Source organism: Neopelma chrysocephalum, unplaced genomic scaffold (assembly GCF_003984885.1).
Source record: "Neopelma chrysocephalum unplaced genomic scaffold, ASM398488v2 Primary Assembly neopelma1_75, whole genome shotgun sequence".
Taxonomy (NCBI): domain Eukaryota; kingdom Metazoa; phylum Chordata; class Aves; order Passeriformes; family Pipridae; genus Neopelma; species Neopelma chrysocephalum.
Window position 1 is genome coordinate 11,682,315 of NW_020897736.1, and position 16,918 is coordinate 11,699,232.

Here is a 16,918-nt window from a genome sequence, read left to right on the forward strand (position 1 = left end):
TGTGAATTTTCCAATTGTATTTCAGACCTTAAGAAAGAAAGGCCTTAATGGTTGTGAGAGCCCTGATGCTGACGATTACTTTGAGCACAGTCCGCTATCGGAGGACAGATTCAGCAAACTAAATGAAGATAGTGATTTTATTTTCAAGCGAGGCCCTGTAAGTACTTTTATTTTATCTCTACTTTTTATTTGTTGATCCTTTTTATTAACTTCATTATTTAGGCTCTGAACAAGAAGGAACACAGAGGGTGCGACAGCCCGGACCCTGACACTTCATATGTGCTCACGCCACATACAGAGGAAAAATATAAAAAAATTAATGAAGAGTTTGATAATATGATGAGGAATCATAAAATCGCAGTGAGTACTAAAGTATGGTTTGTGCTTCTCTTACATGCATGAGAATTTTCCTGGTGTTTGCTTACCACTGAAAACCACCTCAAAGGCAAGAGGATGTGATGGCTTGAGAAGGGAGCACATATTTTTGAGGAAAAATGAGATGCTGATACTTGATCTTGCTAAAATACATTTTATCTTAAAGAATAAGAAGAATTCTCTGTAGCTCCTGTTTTGCACTTATATCTTGTGAAGATGAGATAACATTTCTAAATTTCAGGAGCCTGGCTGCGTTACCTAATCCTACCGAAAATACATTTATAAAGACAGATTTTTGTCGTGGGCTGTAGGATCATTTATTTACATCTTGTAGGTCTTAATCTGTCTGTTGATCAAGATTTTTCAGTCTGTTACAAGCAGGCAAATAGAATTGGACTAATTTTGTCATCTAATCAGTAGAATTTTTGTTCAAGTCTGCGTGTAGAAAGTTATTTAGATATTTAGAGTTCAAGACTGGTGCACAATGAGGACCTCAAAAGATTGAAATTGTAACAGATACTTCCTTGGACACTGAAAGATCTTGGAGAATTTTCTGCCCCTTGTGCAGCCATAAGTCACTTGGCTCTAGAACTTCAGGTTGGGGATAAAAGCAGTGTTAATGTCACATGTTTTTCATGGAGGTGTTCACGATGACATTTAATTCCCTCCTACAAAAACCAATTAGTGTTGAGTATTACAGGGGAAGTATTTTCTAAGAAAACTAATGCAGGGCTCTGCCACAGCCTTTGAATTTCTTAACCTGGCAAATCTTGCAGCAATTCAAGGAAATGGCCTGGCTGGGGCATTTGAGTGGAAATAATTTCATTATTAGAGCAATAACAGCCATGACACCCAGCATCACTTCTTTTAGCACTTTCTAGTTGAATGAAGCCAATATGTTTTGGGTTTTACCTTACTTTGAAGCTTTTGATACCCAACATTTCTGTGCTGAGACATCCCCAGGCCTCACCTCCCAGTGTGTTCCAGCTCAGCTGCTCTCCCCTGCTCCTCATAAGCAGCCCAAATGTCTGTGTGGACACGAGCAGCAATAAAACAGGCAGCGTTATTTTTGAGCTCTGTGGTTCTGTATTTATAACTTCAATTGGTGCTGTTCTCTTCCCATCCCCTGCACTTGTGGGGCTGTGGAAGAACACAGTTCCCCTTGTTCTCTGCACTCATTACTGGCAGGGGACAGCAGTGAGGCAAAGCGGGAGGAATTCGCTCGTACCCAAATGAGCACCAGAGATGGGCAGGGACAGCCTTTGCTGTAAGGTGTGGGGGGAGCCTCTCACTCCTCACTTCTGTGTTGAGAAACCTAGAGAAAAAATGTCCCAGCTGTTACCTTCTGCCATTGTGTTCAGCACTCTTCAGGTATTTCCAGTTTAGTTTGAGCTGCTGTTTAAAAACAACCTTTTTTTTGGTAGATACTGAATAGTTTCTTCAAGTAGTTTCTCCTGAAAACAAGCACCAGTGAGGGTTGTCATTAGTTAGATACTGTGAGTGATTTGCTGATGTTACATCGTTGTGCTTCGTTACTTTTTCCTTCCATCTGTGCCAAAAATTGATAATTATTCTTAGAATGCCTCAGTGGGGACATTGTTGTTGTCTCTCACTAGTAAGAGATTTTGTTTCTTATTGAGAATGTATTCTGCTCCTTTAATTATATAGTTATTGTTATATTTCTAGTGTTATCTAGATTTTCATACAGAACTATCATTCTAAGTGATTTTTAAGCTGTATGTGATGAAATTGCATTTTTTTAAGTGTACTTGGTTGGTCATCTGTCTTTGACCTCTAAATCAAAACTATTATCTCTCTGTTCTGTCAATAAATCCTACTGAGTTTTCCCCCTTCAATTGTACCTGTCATGGGTTTGTTTCCAGTAATTATGAGAGCTGTGAAAGAAAATAGTCCCTTTTGTTTCAGAAACTCATCCCTGTCAAAGGATAGGAATGAGACAAAGGCCAAAGAAGTTAGTCATGACCAAATGAGTACCATAGATGGGCAGGCATCTCTGCTTTTGATTCAAATAGCTGCTGAATAACAAACATATAGACTGCACAAAACCAGCTGCCTCCTAAATAATGCTGTAAAAATTAGAATGTAAAAAAAATGAGATGTGCAAAAAGGATGGAGTGGTTATTCAAGCAGGGCTTTGTGGAATGTGAAATGTTTAAATTCAAGTGACTGAACTTTGTGACTTTCTAAAGATCTGTTTATTTATTTTTTTTAGTCTGTTGAAAAAGAAAGTTTTAGAGATTAGTAGCAATATTTTGGCAAGTTTATTAATAGAAAATATATATTAATAGAAAATGATGTTACTAACTTTCTCTTTTTTGTGTAATAACTGACTGTTTTGTAACGTGCATGTTTATGCTTACATTTGGAAGGTACAAGTCATTGATTTGTAGACATGTTTAGCTTGTCATTGCTTTGTAATAATCCAGATTAACTGGTTAATTTGTTGTATTTATGAGCTTGTGAATTCACATGAATATTTTCAGTTTTCTGTATTTGAACTTGCAGTATTTCAGAAGTTTTGGAATTGTGTTTATGTGATGTATAAGAATTTAACACCGTCCTTTACAACAAATGGATGTTTTAAAACTGTCTGCTTAAAAGAGTTTAAAAACTAACATAATTAACTTGTTTTTAAAAAAAAAGAAAACAACCTGATTACTCCTTGGCAACCTTTACTGTGTGTTTTTATGCTGTGCTGTTTCTGCAGTCGATGCTAACGGTGTTGTCTCTGTGTTCCTCATCTTGTCTCCCCCAGCCTGGTTTGCCTGCTCAGAACTTCTCCATGTCGGTCACGGTTCCGGTGTCCAACCCCAACACTTTAACCTACAGCAACCCCGGGAGCTCCCTCGTGTCCCCGTCCCTGGCAGCCAGTTCGTCCCTGACGGACACGACCATGCTGTCCCCCCCTCCGAGCACCCTGCACCGCAACGTGTCCCCCGGGGCGCCCCAGAGACCGCCCAGTGCCGGCAACGCAGGTGAGGGCCCGGCGCGTTCCCCTCACACCCCTTCCTTTTAGTAAACCCACAAACAAACACCCCAAGTAACGAGTTCTGAGCTGTTTCTGTGCATTTTCACAGCTTAAGTACAAAATGATCATAGAATCATAGAATCAGCTGGGTTGGAAGGGACCTCTGAGATCATCAAGTCTAACCCTTGATCCACTATCACTGTGATTCCCAGCCCATGGCACTGATGCCACATCCAATCTTATCTTAAAAACCTCCAGGGGTGGAGAATCCACCACTTCCCTGGGCAGCCCATTCCCATGCCTGATTGCTCTCTCTGTAAAGAAATTCTTTCTAATATCCAACCTAAACCTCCCCTGACAGAGCTTAAGACCGAGCCCTCTTGTCTTGCTGATAGTTGCCTGGGAAAAGAGACCAACTCCCACCTGGCTACACCCTCCTGTCAGGGAGTTGTAGAGAGTGATGAGGTCTCCCCTGAGCCTCCTCTTCTCCAGGCTGAACAGCCCCAGCTCCCTCAGCCTCTCCTCATAGGACTTGTGCTCCAGTCCCTTCCCCGGCCTTGTTGCTCTCCTCTGGACCTGCTCCAGCCCCTCCATGGCCTTCCTGAACTGAGGGGCCCAGAACTGGACACAGCACTCCAGGGGTGGCCTCACCAGTGCTGAGTCCAGGGGAAGAATCACTTCCCTGGACCTGTTGGCCACACCATTCCTGATCCAGGCCAGGATACCGTTGGCCTTCTTGGCCACCTGGGCACACTCTGGCTCATGTCCTGCTTCCTGTCATCCGATGCCATAAGGGGACACGTTGGTTTAATGCTCTTCTTTTACTCAGGTGGAATGCTGGGGACAACCGAGCTCTCAGTGCCAAACGGAGCTGGTACCAGCCCAGTGGGTAAGTGCAGCGTCCTGCCTGCGTTGAAAAATCTTGTGGTGCTTTCAGTTACTCAAAAGCAGGTTTTTATTTTGGTTGTGGGAGAACAAAAGGTCGTAATTTTTTTAGCTGCCTTGGAATTGCCAAGTTTTGTAAATTCTTATCAGGCATTTTTAACTTTTTACTGCCGTGCCCTTTCCTCTGCAGTAATACTTGCGTTTTTTATTGTAGTGGTTTTCAGCAGCACCATGCTGCTCCTGCTTTTGTGTTTCTCTGCAGGTGTAACTGCAGCATTCTAAAAAGATCTTCTTTTGCCAAATTTCTTATATTTGAAAAAGAGAGTTTTAGAGATGAGTAGCAATATTTTGGCAAGGTTATTAATAGAAAATGTTGTTGCTAACTTTTTCTTTTTTTGTGTAATAACTGACTGTTTTGTAATGTGCATGTTTATGCTTACATTTTGAAGGTGCTTTGTATGAAATTCTCTGAGCTTACTACACTATTGCACTAAAGACAACTCAGCTCAGTCCCCAGCTTCAGTATTTGCAGGACCTGGATGTTTGATACTGGTACTGGTGCCAATCAAAATGAAGCAAATACAGACTGTATTGTTTGTATTGCCATGTGTATCTTGCTAATTGTTTTCTAGCAGTTCTATGAAGAAAGCAATAAATCTTGGAAGCTGATAGCTGGGGTCTGTCTTCATTTTGGATGATGATCAGAATTTCTTTTGAAAACAAATTAGAGATCTTGCCAGAAGTCGAATTCCCTGTGTTTTTTACTCTTCAATAAAAAGATATGAGGGCACTTTTTCATTTAAATAATATTTTTGTCTCCCCTAAATAAAATGTAGCACTCTGAGAGAGGGCAAGGCAGCCATGAAAATTTAGTATTCCACAGAAAGACAAAATAAATGGCAATTCCCCCACTTTGTTCATGTTCCTCCTGTGACTTTGGATGTCTTGGTGCTGAAGGTCAGTTCTGCAAACACAAGTAACTCCCCTTGGAATGTGTTCATAGCAAGGAATTAGAGAAGCAACTGTTGACCTTTCAGGATTTGCCCACTGGCTACTTAGTGTGGCAACTGGGAAACAAGTTCTTTGAACATCAGGTCAGGCAGTTGAATTGATGAATAAAAAATGCTGCAGCTCCTAGGCTGAAAGTGCAGGATTGACTTTCCACTCTTTCTCCATCCTTTGGCCGTGTGCAGCAAAGATATGAAATATTAAAGAGTGGTTTCCATCAGGTAAGCAGGATTTTAAATGGAGGAAACTTCCTCGGTTGAAAAAAACATGACTATTTTTAGAAACTGTGGAGGTCAGATGTTGATTGCCATAGTATTTCTCTAGTCAGACTAAATAAGTTTATTATCAGGCTGTCTCAGGCCTCTTCTCCAAAATCAGGCTTTAGTAACAGCAGCCTCAGATTTAAGATTCCTCCTTTCAATAAGCAAATGAAACAGTTGTTTACAGCACTTCTGTAGGGTGTTAAACTCTAGAAATGCCCAGTTCCTGCAGCTTGGTGAACTTATTTAATGCAGTAAAATGTTTCCCTTCTTGCATTTATTAATAGTCTATGTAAAAAGTCAAAATGCATCACTTATCTCTTACTTTGCAGAACATCACACCCAAAATGTTATACATGAACCCACTCACTCCTAGAAAGGTTTGTCATGCAAGTGAGAGTTGGGGCTGTACCAGAACAGGGGAACATCTCTAAGAAGCACCTCTAGTGAAGCTCAAATACCTGGTTAACACCAGAATGCTGAACCAGAGTGCCCTGACTTGTCAGAGCTCTACTTTCTACAAGTTAGGGCATGAAAACCTTTAAATAGTGACAGGTGCACAGGAACCTTCTCAATGGCAACCAAAATTAAGAAACCATATGTAACCAGATTGATTAAATCTGCTAATTTGTCAATTTGAGCTTGACAGCTGCTGTTGAAATGTATATCCTGTTAATTATGTCTGCAGACAATAATGGTTTTAGTTTCTTGCTGCGTTTATTGTAGAACTGGCTTCTAAAAAAAACCTATTTTCTTCTTTTAGCTTTCAGGGTTTTTCTTTAAACTTCTCAGGAATGGAGAGTTCTCCTATGGATGTAGTGAAAGGTCATGTGCCAAATGTGCAGCTCACAATCTGTAGGAGTGATGTCAGAGGTAAAAAGCTGGAGTACTGGCATAGCCATATTCCCAGATATTCCCTTATAAGTAAAGGAAAAACCCATCTTCTGCATTATGAAGTTTTTGTGCATTTGAGATTTTGTTCTCGTTTCCTTGAAAGACACTTAAATGCCTTTATCTCTGAGTAAAAAGCAAGTAAAGGTTATCTTGCTTATTTGGGACCCAGTTCAAACAAAGATGTTGCATAAAATGGCTCATATTGAGTTCACACGAGTCTTTTTCTCAAGTCCTGTGTAACTTGATTGGAATGGAAATGATTTGCTTTAGCAGTCAATCTGCCAACTTAACAGTTTTTCTGTGGAAAATAACTTTGAGTAAAAATATCTGCGTGTTGTAGCAAAGATTGGTAGGTGGTTTTTTATATCCAGAACAGAAAATTTTGTGATCACTTTATAATACTGAGAGCTTACTTCACATGCAGCTGTCACAGCTCTGAAAAAGCATTCTCATTTTTGTAATATTTTTAAAATCCTGCCCACCACATAAAAAACACTTGCTGAAGATTTTTACTTGGCAAATAGATCAGTTTTGAGAGGAGAAGAATGTCCAGCATTATGACAGTGTTTGCTTTTGAGCTAATTTATTTTTTCTGTTAATCAGATCAGAGGTTTTTGACGTAGAGCTGTGATGATAGTGCTGCCCCTGGTCAGTGTTAAACCCTGTGCAATTTGTGATGGGCATCAAAGATGCTTCAGGAGTCTTGAAGCACCAGGATGTGTAGAAGTTGCTATTTGTTGTCAGCATCATCATGGCTTGAACATATATTAATATGTCTGGTATTAGTCCTTTTAAAGGGCTGAGGGTTCCAACTGAGCCAAGTGTAGCCTCACATGAGGACCCAAATATTGGGGAGAGATTCTTTAACTTTGAGCTGAAAGGACTGGAGGGATGGAATCACCTTCCAGTTTGCCAGGAGAAGGTCTGCTTTGCTTTGTCCCAGTAGATTTGGTGTCACACCTTCACTCATCCAGAGCTGCCAGTGAAATGCACTTCCAGTGGCCTTGTCCCATCCTTTAGGACTGAGAAGGGCTCAGAAGTACCACAGTTATCCAACCTCTACTTTTCTTCCATACCTTTCACTTATGGCACTGAGGCAGAACCACACCAAGGACCTGAGCTGGTTTTCATTGCCAAGGCTGCAGGAAAGCCATAAACAAACCCCGAGACATAAGTTCTTCCCAGTCCCATGCGATTTTTAAGGAATTTTTGGAAGTGGAGGCTGTTTATGGTTTTGCAAATACACAGTATTATCTGTCTGTACATTTCTTTGTCAGTGAAGTAGCCCTTGTGGTCAGTAACCCAGGTTATGGACCCAGTTAATCTTCTAGAAAAGAAGTAAAAAGAAAGAAAAATTGTCTTTTCTCCTACAATTTTATCTTCAGGAGGATGGATAAGGAAGACCTCTGCTTGAGCACTGAATTTATCTTCTTTATTGCACAACTGCATCTTCTCTAATGTCCTCACTAATCTTCAGGTTCTGAGAATGAGAAGTGACCTTGGGAATACTGAATTTCTTTGGAATAGAGCTGGAGGATACACCTGCTTGCAAAGCTGTGCCTTGTGAGCTGTTGGGTCTCTGCTGAGGGAGCTCCTGTGTGGTGTTTTATCCTGGCCTGGGCAGGGGCTGTGCAGAGGTGCCACTGACAGCTCCACACCTCTAAACTGCTTGGAGTTGCCAGAAGGGGATCAAGACAGAGAACTGTGGAAAGCCACACCTGTAAATGGTCTTTGTCTTGAGGGCTTGGCTGATGGGGAGAGGCTGATGGCTTTGTGTGTCTGAGGGCAAAGGAGTCCTGGAGCTTGGTCTTGCCCGAGTCTGACTCCCCTGCAGTTGGGCAGTGCACAGAAGGCTTCAATAACAGACCAGCTCTCTGTGCAAACCTTCCTGGTGTGCTTGGTTTATTAGCTGAGAGACACCCCAATGAGAAATATCCAACTAACTCTTGAAAAACACCTCTTCCTGCACTCGTGCTCCCAGCCTCTCCCTTAAGAAAACAGATTTCTTCTGCCTCTCCCCCCACTCAAACTCCCCAGCCTGCGTTGCCTGCATCAGCGTTTGGGCTGAGGGACACGACCACCTCAGGAAAGGAGCTGTAACCCCTGGGCATGTTCCTGCTTAAGGCTGTGCATTCCTGGTGGTGGGTGTGACATTCAGTGTGACAGGCAGGGTCTGCCCAGGTGGCCTTTCACTGGGCAGAGCTCCTCCCTGGTGTTGGAAGGGCTGGGACTCCACAATGTTTAGTCACCCTCAGTGCACAAAGGCTCCTGCTCTGTCCTGTCACTGCTGTCAAGGCATCGTGGTTTGCCCTCCTCTGATCTTTAAGGTTACACAGGTCAGTACAACAGTCAGGGTTTCACCCTTCTCCAAGGAAGGAGTTGAAGGATCCCTGAAGCACATGAGACCAGCCTGTTCCCTCCTCCAGCTTCCCAGCTCTCCTCATGGAAAAGGAGCCCTGGAAGTGGCTGCAGAGCAGCTGTTTGACAGGGTGCGGGCTGAACCCTTCTCCTTTGCTGGACTGTTGTCAGCACATAACAAAGGTTGATCCATCCATCACCCTGTGATTAGATCAGCTCACAGAAAAGATGACTGGCTGAAATCAGCATTAAAAACATGCTGGTAGAAGAAAGCATTTTAAATTGTAGCTGTTTGTCCTTGGAAACCACCCATCTGCATGAGGTCAGTTCAGCCCCTCAACTACCCTTGGATTTGAGTTGAAATTTCATCTCGTGTGTGTTCCTTATCTTTCTGTAATTGCTGATTTACCGAGAGGTCCACGACAATTCTGGTTGGAATTTGCCATGCATATAACAAATGATTAATTTCCCAGCTGGATTAAAGTAATTATCAACATTTCTATAATGTCCTCTTGCCCAGGATACAGTGCCACACATCCTCAGGTGTTCTAAACCACTTCTCCATCCTTGGCCATTCTTTACATGGCTTTGTGTAGACACACAGAAACCAGCAAGTTCAGAAACTAAACTCTTATTTAATTAGCTGTTAACTGATTAGTTGACAAAAGGCCTAAAAGACATCCAGTTGCCACTGCTAATGTTTCACACGGGCACAAAAGCATGATGCCTTTATTTAAATCTGCTGTTGCATCCTGAGTAATAACCCTGGTTTGAAGAAAGCCCATTTAAATTCTGAATATCCTTGAAAATTCTTTCTCCTTTTATGTAGCTTCAGGCAAAAAAAAATTTCCAACAACCTGGGAAATGAGGGTTTTTTTAAGTTTTGTAACATGAGTAAGCATTCCCTTGACATTTAGTCATGTGTATTTCTTTCTTTGCTGCCTTTTAATATCTAAAGTACTGCCTTAGAAGTATAAATCTTACATGTTAGACATGTTTCAAGATCTTACATTACTGTCAAAGGTATCTTTTAATTCTAGTGGTATTATCTGACACGTTGATTTGTGTAAAGATCAGTAGAAATACATTTATTGCAGCTTCCTTGAGATATTATCGTGAACTCTTTCCAAGGCTTAACACAGAACTTGGGCTTTATGAAACAGTGGCAGAACCAGCAGTGATTGCTGTGCAGAGCCTGAAAATGGTTTTAATTTCCACTTAAATCTGTCCTACTAAACCCCAGAGTAAACAGATTGAGCAGCTAATGCACCTCGAAATGCTGTTGTTGTGTTTACTTGCAATATGTTCCCCCCGCCCGTGGACGTTTGCCTTCAGCAGATCTTATCTGCTCTCCTGATGCCTCCTGAATGGATGGCTCCTTGCAAACCCAATTTTCAGTTCACTTCCAACGCTGTGATGTTTGTTGGGTCGTTATGATCTCATTGGAGGCATAAATATTTATCACCATCCTTATTTTTGCTTTACCTTACCTGGCTTAGCTGCCTGCCCACCGTTATTTTCCAAGACTCTGTATAAACTGTCCAGTTTCGCCAAAGGTGAACCACAAAAAAAAAAAAGATTAATGGCATCAATGCCTGTAATTTATTCCTTGAGTAGTAATAAGTACATGGAGTACTTTCCAGCCACGTGTGTTCATTGTTTCAGCTGATGTGATTTATAGAGTGAAATATGAGTCTGGCTCATGTAATTGAATGCTGTGTCTTGGGCTGCAGGACAGTAAATGAGATTAAGCTGTATTATGTCTCTGAAGGCAGAAGATGCAGTTGCTGCAATGGGTGGGTTGTAACATTTCTCTTCAGAAAAGAAGTTGCTTCAAAAGTAAACACTTTGTGTCTGAGCAAGAAGTGGGTTAATGTGGGTTGGCAGGGTTTGTTATCATAAAATCTAATTAAATTGTGATTCATATAATTGAGAGCTTATCTTTGCATTGGTGTCTGTTTTCCAAAGGACTGTTTTGAACATGCTTTCACGTCTGTTTTAAGGAATTAGAGTTAAATAAAACTCTTCCTACGGGAGTAAAAACAGTCTTATTTTTACACATAAGCAGGATTTTATATTCTGGTTCCATGTTCAGTTTGATAATGTGAAGTATTGTCTTTGGGGAAGACCTACAGTGGGTGGGGTAGAAACAATTTCTGTACTATCCAAAGTAGTGAGTAGAATTTATGGGGTTATTAAAGCCTCCCCTTGGCAAACAGCCCTGGAGTTGCATCATCCTGTGCTCATTATCTTTTTCTGGCTGCTGACCTTGCTCTAAGAAATACCGTGTGTTTGGTTACCCTTTCACTCTTAACTTGTAATTTGATTTTATTATTAGATTATTAAAAGGGAAAAAGGCTTGAAGTTTCATACTCAAACTGAACATTCTACAGTCTTATTGCAGCCCCAGCATATGAATCTTCAGATAATCAATAGAGACACTCCAGTGTTTGCTGAGTGTTCAGTGCCAGCTCTTTATCAAAGGGCTGCTATTGGGTTCATACCCCCAGTACTGCACACTTAAGGCATTATTTTTGGTTTTGTAATATATTCTAAACACTCCCTTTAAGAACTGCTCAGCCTTTTGTCTGACTCAATGCTTTAACTGTGCCCTGCTGCCCCGTGACACTGGGCAGAGGAGGCAGTGGCAGGGAGTTTGTTGTTTTTGACAGCACCACTGAAAGCATGAAATGTTTCTGTAGGATTGGCAGAGCCTTGGAATAAGGGCTCAGGAAATGACTGGATTGGGTGTGGGAGAAAGACACTGTCCAGATTTAACACAGGGGCTACTGGAATACTTGAAAACAGAGGACAGGAAATGGGATCATAGGATGGCCCAAAAAGCTGTAAATTCTGTACAGAACCCCATTGTCTGCACAGAGGGGGATTGTTGTGCAGCTCAAACTCAGCCCAGGTCACCACAGCCTTGGCATGGGAAGGTACCACTGACAGCCCAGTGAGTAATAAAATTTGTTATTACAGTGAAGCCCAGACTCTACTTCTGTTATAACAGCAAGTTCTTTAAATGTTCCGGCATTTTTGCCGAAAATGGGAGGTGCTGTAACAAAGTTTTAGATGTAATTTGGTGGAAATTATGCCATTTGCTAAGATTTTTCCTCCCTCATGTCTTTTTCCAGATCCATTTGATTTTTACCCTGTCCATTGTGTAAGATTCCTCTGGCACTCTGGTGCCCTGCAGGTTGTCTGGAACTAATGCTGCACTCATTTAGGATGGACAGGAATCGATGCATAACTTTGTGTTGAACAAAATCAGGATTCTGCAAACACTGTCTCAGTTTCAGGAACCTCAGGGGTAGCACAGAACTTCATTTCTCTTTCTGGCCCATTGTTTTTTCCATGTGACCCAGCTGAGGTGAGTTTTCTCCTACCAGTCAAGAGCATATTTAGCTCTAGTGTGTATTCTCAACTCCATCAGCCACCCCAAGTGAATTTTATCACTAACAGGAGCATCTGAATGAATTCTGCTGTTTTCTGCTGAGGAATGTAGATACTTTAATCACAAAATGAGGTTTTGATGTGGTTTTTAATACAGAAGGAAGAGTGCTGACATAAAAAACTTCTTCTTTTGTGCTGTGTTCCTTCTTTCCCCCCATGACTTCTAAGTCACATTCCCATATCTCCTATACAAATGCCTCAGGAAAGTTCTAAATTAATATAACTCCTCATTGCTCTGCTAACCTTGGGAAACTCCAGGGACATCTCATTTTGTCCCTGTATGGTCAGGCTTTTGGCACAGTAGGAAGTCCACAGAGCAAGGAAATCCAGAGGTTTCCTCACCATTATCCTGGTGAATTCACACTGAAGTTCTCAATGCACATGGAATATCTCAGTAGTACCAGTCACCCTCAGGAAGTGTTGTGCTCTTCCTGATCCATGTTATTGTTCTTCCTCCTTGCTAAGCTTTTAAAGGCATTTAAAATGTTGCTACAGAAGGTAGAATGTGACACTGACAACTTCCTTATTTTAATTGCTTTTAGATTAATATGTATTTAATGCAGTAAAATTGGATTGGGCATAGGGGCCTATTCAAATTAAAATAATAATACAAAATCCATGCCCGTGTGGCCCTACAGGCGATTAGGGGAGAATTTCCCACACAGTGAACTTTGTCTCACAGACTTTCGCCTGGTTGGGACTATAAAAGCTGCTTTCAGAACTGCAGTGTTGGTGCAAACAGGATCTCACTATGAACTGAGTTTATTTATACACACACAGGTTCTGTAGGGTGAACTATAGGGTTCCCTGTTGCGAAATTCTCCTTAACAACTTTTCTTTTTTTATTTCCTATTTGCAGCTGAATAAGGTGTGTGTATTTGGGGGATTGTTGCTATAGATATGAATCTGTGACTGGAACGTGGCTTGAAAATTTTTTTCTGAGGAAAATGTTTTGGTTAACATGATTGGTGCTTTTGTCAGTACAGAAAAGTAGAATATTGGGCACTTCACTGATTTACTCACTTCTGATTAGTTTTGAGTGTGAGCTGAGGTCTTGAGCATGCTGAAGCCCTGCGGCTTTGGCTGGTCTAATTCCACTTAAAATGAGTACCAGGAGTAAGTGTGTAAAACACATTGATGGGCATAAATGACATGTATAGCTGGAATGAACTTGAAGGGAGAGGATTTGTTCTCCTCCTTGTTGCTAAATGTAATAATCAGTATATATTGATGATACTGAAATGAGTCTTGCAGATCTTGAAGACACCTGAAGAATGCATTTTAGAAATAGGCACTTTGGAGAGCTGATTTTTTTATTCTCACCAACAAAATTCAGTGCAGTTCCTGTCCCGTGGGGGTGGGGACCCAAGTTGGGCCTGTGCAGAAGCCCCCACTTTTCTGCAGGCTCAGCCTGGAGGAAATTCAGAGGGCAAACCAGACCCAACGGATGTTATTAGAAACAGTTCTTTGGCAATTTGCTCTTCTCAGCATTTGAGCTGCCACAGCTGCCCTTGGAGTGATATTCCCTTTCCATATTGATTTTCTGGGGAGAGTGGTGAGGGTCGGTTCGATTATTCAATGCGGAGCCTCTTGCGGGAAGTTCGTTTTCGGAAGTTTTGCAAAATAAATATTTCAGAATCGGTACAAAAGCACCAGAACTCTGTGTTGTTGCCCCTTCCCCCTCACAGGTCATTTGTTTTTTGCCCTTTCAGGAAATGGGTTTGTGAACTCTCGAGCTTCTCCAAGTCTCCTGGGCACCGGTGGTGGTGGGAACGGCCTGGGCAAAGTGATGCCCACGAAGTCCCCACCTCCCCCCGGAGGAGGGAACCTGGGCATGAACAACCGCAAACCCGACCTCCGAGTGGTCATCCCCCCCTCCAGCAAGGGCATGATGCCACCTCTGGTGAGTTCAAACTTCTGAAGCTTTGAGTTCCTTAAGTTCTGGGAGTGGCTTTGTGGAAATGGGGTGTTCTGCCCACGTGCACGGGGGAAAACTGCCTCCCCTGCTCAGCACGGGCTGCAGGAGTAGAGAGGGGTTTGTGCTCTGAAATGTCACTGCTGAAAGTCCAAATTATGAATCGTGACCTGGGGAATTTGTTAAATTCATAAGCAATTTTTTAAAGTGTAAAATAAGTCTGACCTAAACAGGGTTGGAGCACAACCCTGAAGACAGAGACTGAGATTTTGGTGTTTTGATTTGACGTCTCACCGACTCGGTACCGAGAACTCTGTTGGTTTGGAGGATGTGGGTTTTAAAAAGGGTTGTGCATTATTCTGTGGAGGATCTCAGTGGTGATGTGAGCTCTATTAACGTGCCCTGAAGCACATTTTGTACCTGTTTTTCCCGGGCTGTAATGGCTGTGGGATGTGAAGGATGGGAAGTGCAGCTTCAGTGGTAACGATGGTCTGGGAGAGGCGCGTGTTTGATGTGGGGTGTTGGAACGTGACCTTGGGCGTCCTCAGTGGGTGTTGTGCCTTCATCCAGGGCATGAAAAGGAGCTGAGGTGCCTGTCAGAGCTGCTGGGCACTTTGGCATGTTGGCAGTGATGTTTGTCCAGCCTGGATTGGGAATAGCACACAAGTTTCGTGTCAGCCATGAGGCAACCACGGCCCTGGGCCCAGAACTGGTCTGTCAGGAAGGGTTAGTCCATTTTTCCTTTAATTTAGTTGGCCAGATCCTTTGGTCTTGGTCTTTTGCTGTCATGTAGAAATTCTCAACCTCTCTGTGTGTGTAAGAATGGACCATAACCAGGAGGAGCAGGATATAAACAGCACAAGTACTCTCTGCATAATTCCTGTTTGTTTTTAAGCCACCACAAGGGCTTACATTTGTTACAGGTATTCATGGTGAATAATACCAAATTAATCCAAGTAACAAAAGCTGTAATTAGCCTCAGAGTAATGATTCTTGAAGTTTTAGTTTTTTCTAGGAATACTGAAGTGCAGGAGAGATAGGAGGTACACTGGCTGATCATTAAAATGGAAATTACACTTTTAATTAGAATCAGAAACACGAAGAGGATCTTGCTAATGCAGGTCTGATGTTAGTGGGGCACAACACTTATTTACTGTTGTGTTGTGAAGAACAACAACATGATTTTCAGCTTTGGTTTTGTTTGTGTTTTTGAGGGAACTGGGAAGGGATTTCAGAGTGGAGATGTTGGCCTGGGTTGGTTGTATTTGACAAGTACTGTGTTGCTGAGCTGTTTTATTGGATCAGAGACTGCTCTGTTCCATCTCTACCTGTGTTGGTGTCCTTGTGTTCTCCAAGCTCTCCCTGCACTCATTTCCCCAAAGCCACATGTTCTTTTAATACACAGCTTATATTTGACAAGAATTTCATGAAGTATCACATTTCTTGTCGTATTATTTACAGGTCTAGGTGTCAAATTCACATTATTAATTAAAATGACAAAAAATTCTGAAGCACAAACGTGATTTTTTTCTGTCATTTGAAAGCAATGCTATTTTTAGTAACTGTGTTATCCCTCTTGTTTGCTGAGTACAGTCGGAGGAGGATGAATTGGAGTTGGTGAGTTGGGGCTGCTGTTTGCTGAGAGACAGCAAGATGCTGGAAATGTCTTTCACTACAGCTTTTTAACTGTAGTTTCATTACATATTTTAAATAATTCCAGTGTTCCCTTGGTAGCAGACAAAAATACATTTGTTTTATCAGACTCAAAACCCGACCAATTCAAGTTGAAAACACATCCAAAGTCAGCTCTTGCCATTTGTAAACTTGTATTATTTTTTTTTTCCTGAAAATGTTTCTGTTTTTCTTGGAGGGAACATTGGAAAAGAGCCTTACAAAGTAACTGTCCATGTGTGTAGGATATGTCCTGGCTTTTATGTAAAATATAAATAACCACTTCCCACCCCCTAAATTATTGGAATATTTTTAGCAAGTGGCTTCACTTGTGAAGTTCTTGAGATTGTAACACAAGCCCTGTGTTACTTCTCTTATTTTCAAGGAGATGACATCATTGCTGGTGAGGTCACCTTTTTGGAGGTTGGAATTATTTCATCCTGCGTGAGATTATCAAACCACAGGGGGGTGTTCCCTGTTTACCAAAAGGAACAGAGGATTGCAAATGAATAATTCTACCTTTTTTTCCCAGTGGAAAGATATTCTGCTTTTGAAAGGAAACTCTGGGGATTTGGGTATTTTTCTCCTCCCCCCCCTCCCAAAAGGTTTGAACATTTGGCATTCTGGCTGGAAAATCAAAGTAAGGCTAAAATAATTCCTGACTTATTTTTAGAGCCATTTGCAAATTGTTCAGCTGCTGTGGCACAAAGCAGGCAGAAGATGCTGCATCAGATTCACAGAGAAATCAGCCCATGGCAGGCCTTGATTTGTTTCTGAACATGGACCTGTTGCTCACAGGAGGCTCTAATTGCATGGAAGCATGGAAAATGTTGTGATTTAGATCAGTGCTGTGATTGAATGCATGCTGGTGGTTGATTGTTACCTTAAACACAGACATTGATTTACAAAAGTGAGGGGAAATGGTCACTGTTGAAGTTTTTATTGGTGTGATTTGCTCATGGAACAGTCAAACGTTCCTCTCCCTTTAGGGGAGCGTCTGGTTTTCAGTGCAAGACATAAAGCTCAGTGTCAAAACACTGACTCAGGATATCGTTGCAATTGGAATTAATGCAAATGCTGCAGGAATTCAGGTGTTGCTGCCTGCCC

At 41.9% G+C, this 16,918-nt stretch overlaps 1 protein-coding gene across 5 annotated transcripts in view; it reads left to right on the top strand.

The window, feature by feature from the left end:
• MEF2A (myocyte enhancer factor 2A) overlaps window positions 1–16,918 on the top strand; it is an 80,665-nt gene that overhangs the window by 55,518 nt on the left and 8,229 nt on the right. For 2 of the 5 annotated variants that reach the window (XM_027688789.1, XM_027688788.1), the window contains 5 exons: window positions 223–360; window positions 3,152–3,371; window positions 4,194–4,253; window positions 13,938–14,128; window positions 15,734–15,757. In XM_027688789.1, the coding sequence (XP_027544590.1) occupies window positions 223–360; window positions 3,152–3,371; window positions 4,194–4,253; window positions 13,938–14,128; window positions 15,734–15,757 (633 nt within the window). Of the gene's footprint in view, window positions 1–25; window positions 158–222; window positions 361–3,151; window positions 3,372–4,193; window positions 4,254–13,937; window positions 14,129–15,733; window positions 15,758–16,918 lie in introns of all 5 variants that reach the window. The other 3 variants (XM_027688790.1, XM_027688792.1, XM_027688791.1) reach the window with 3 other exon arrangements.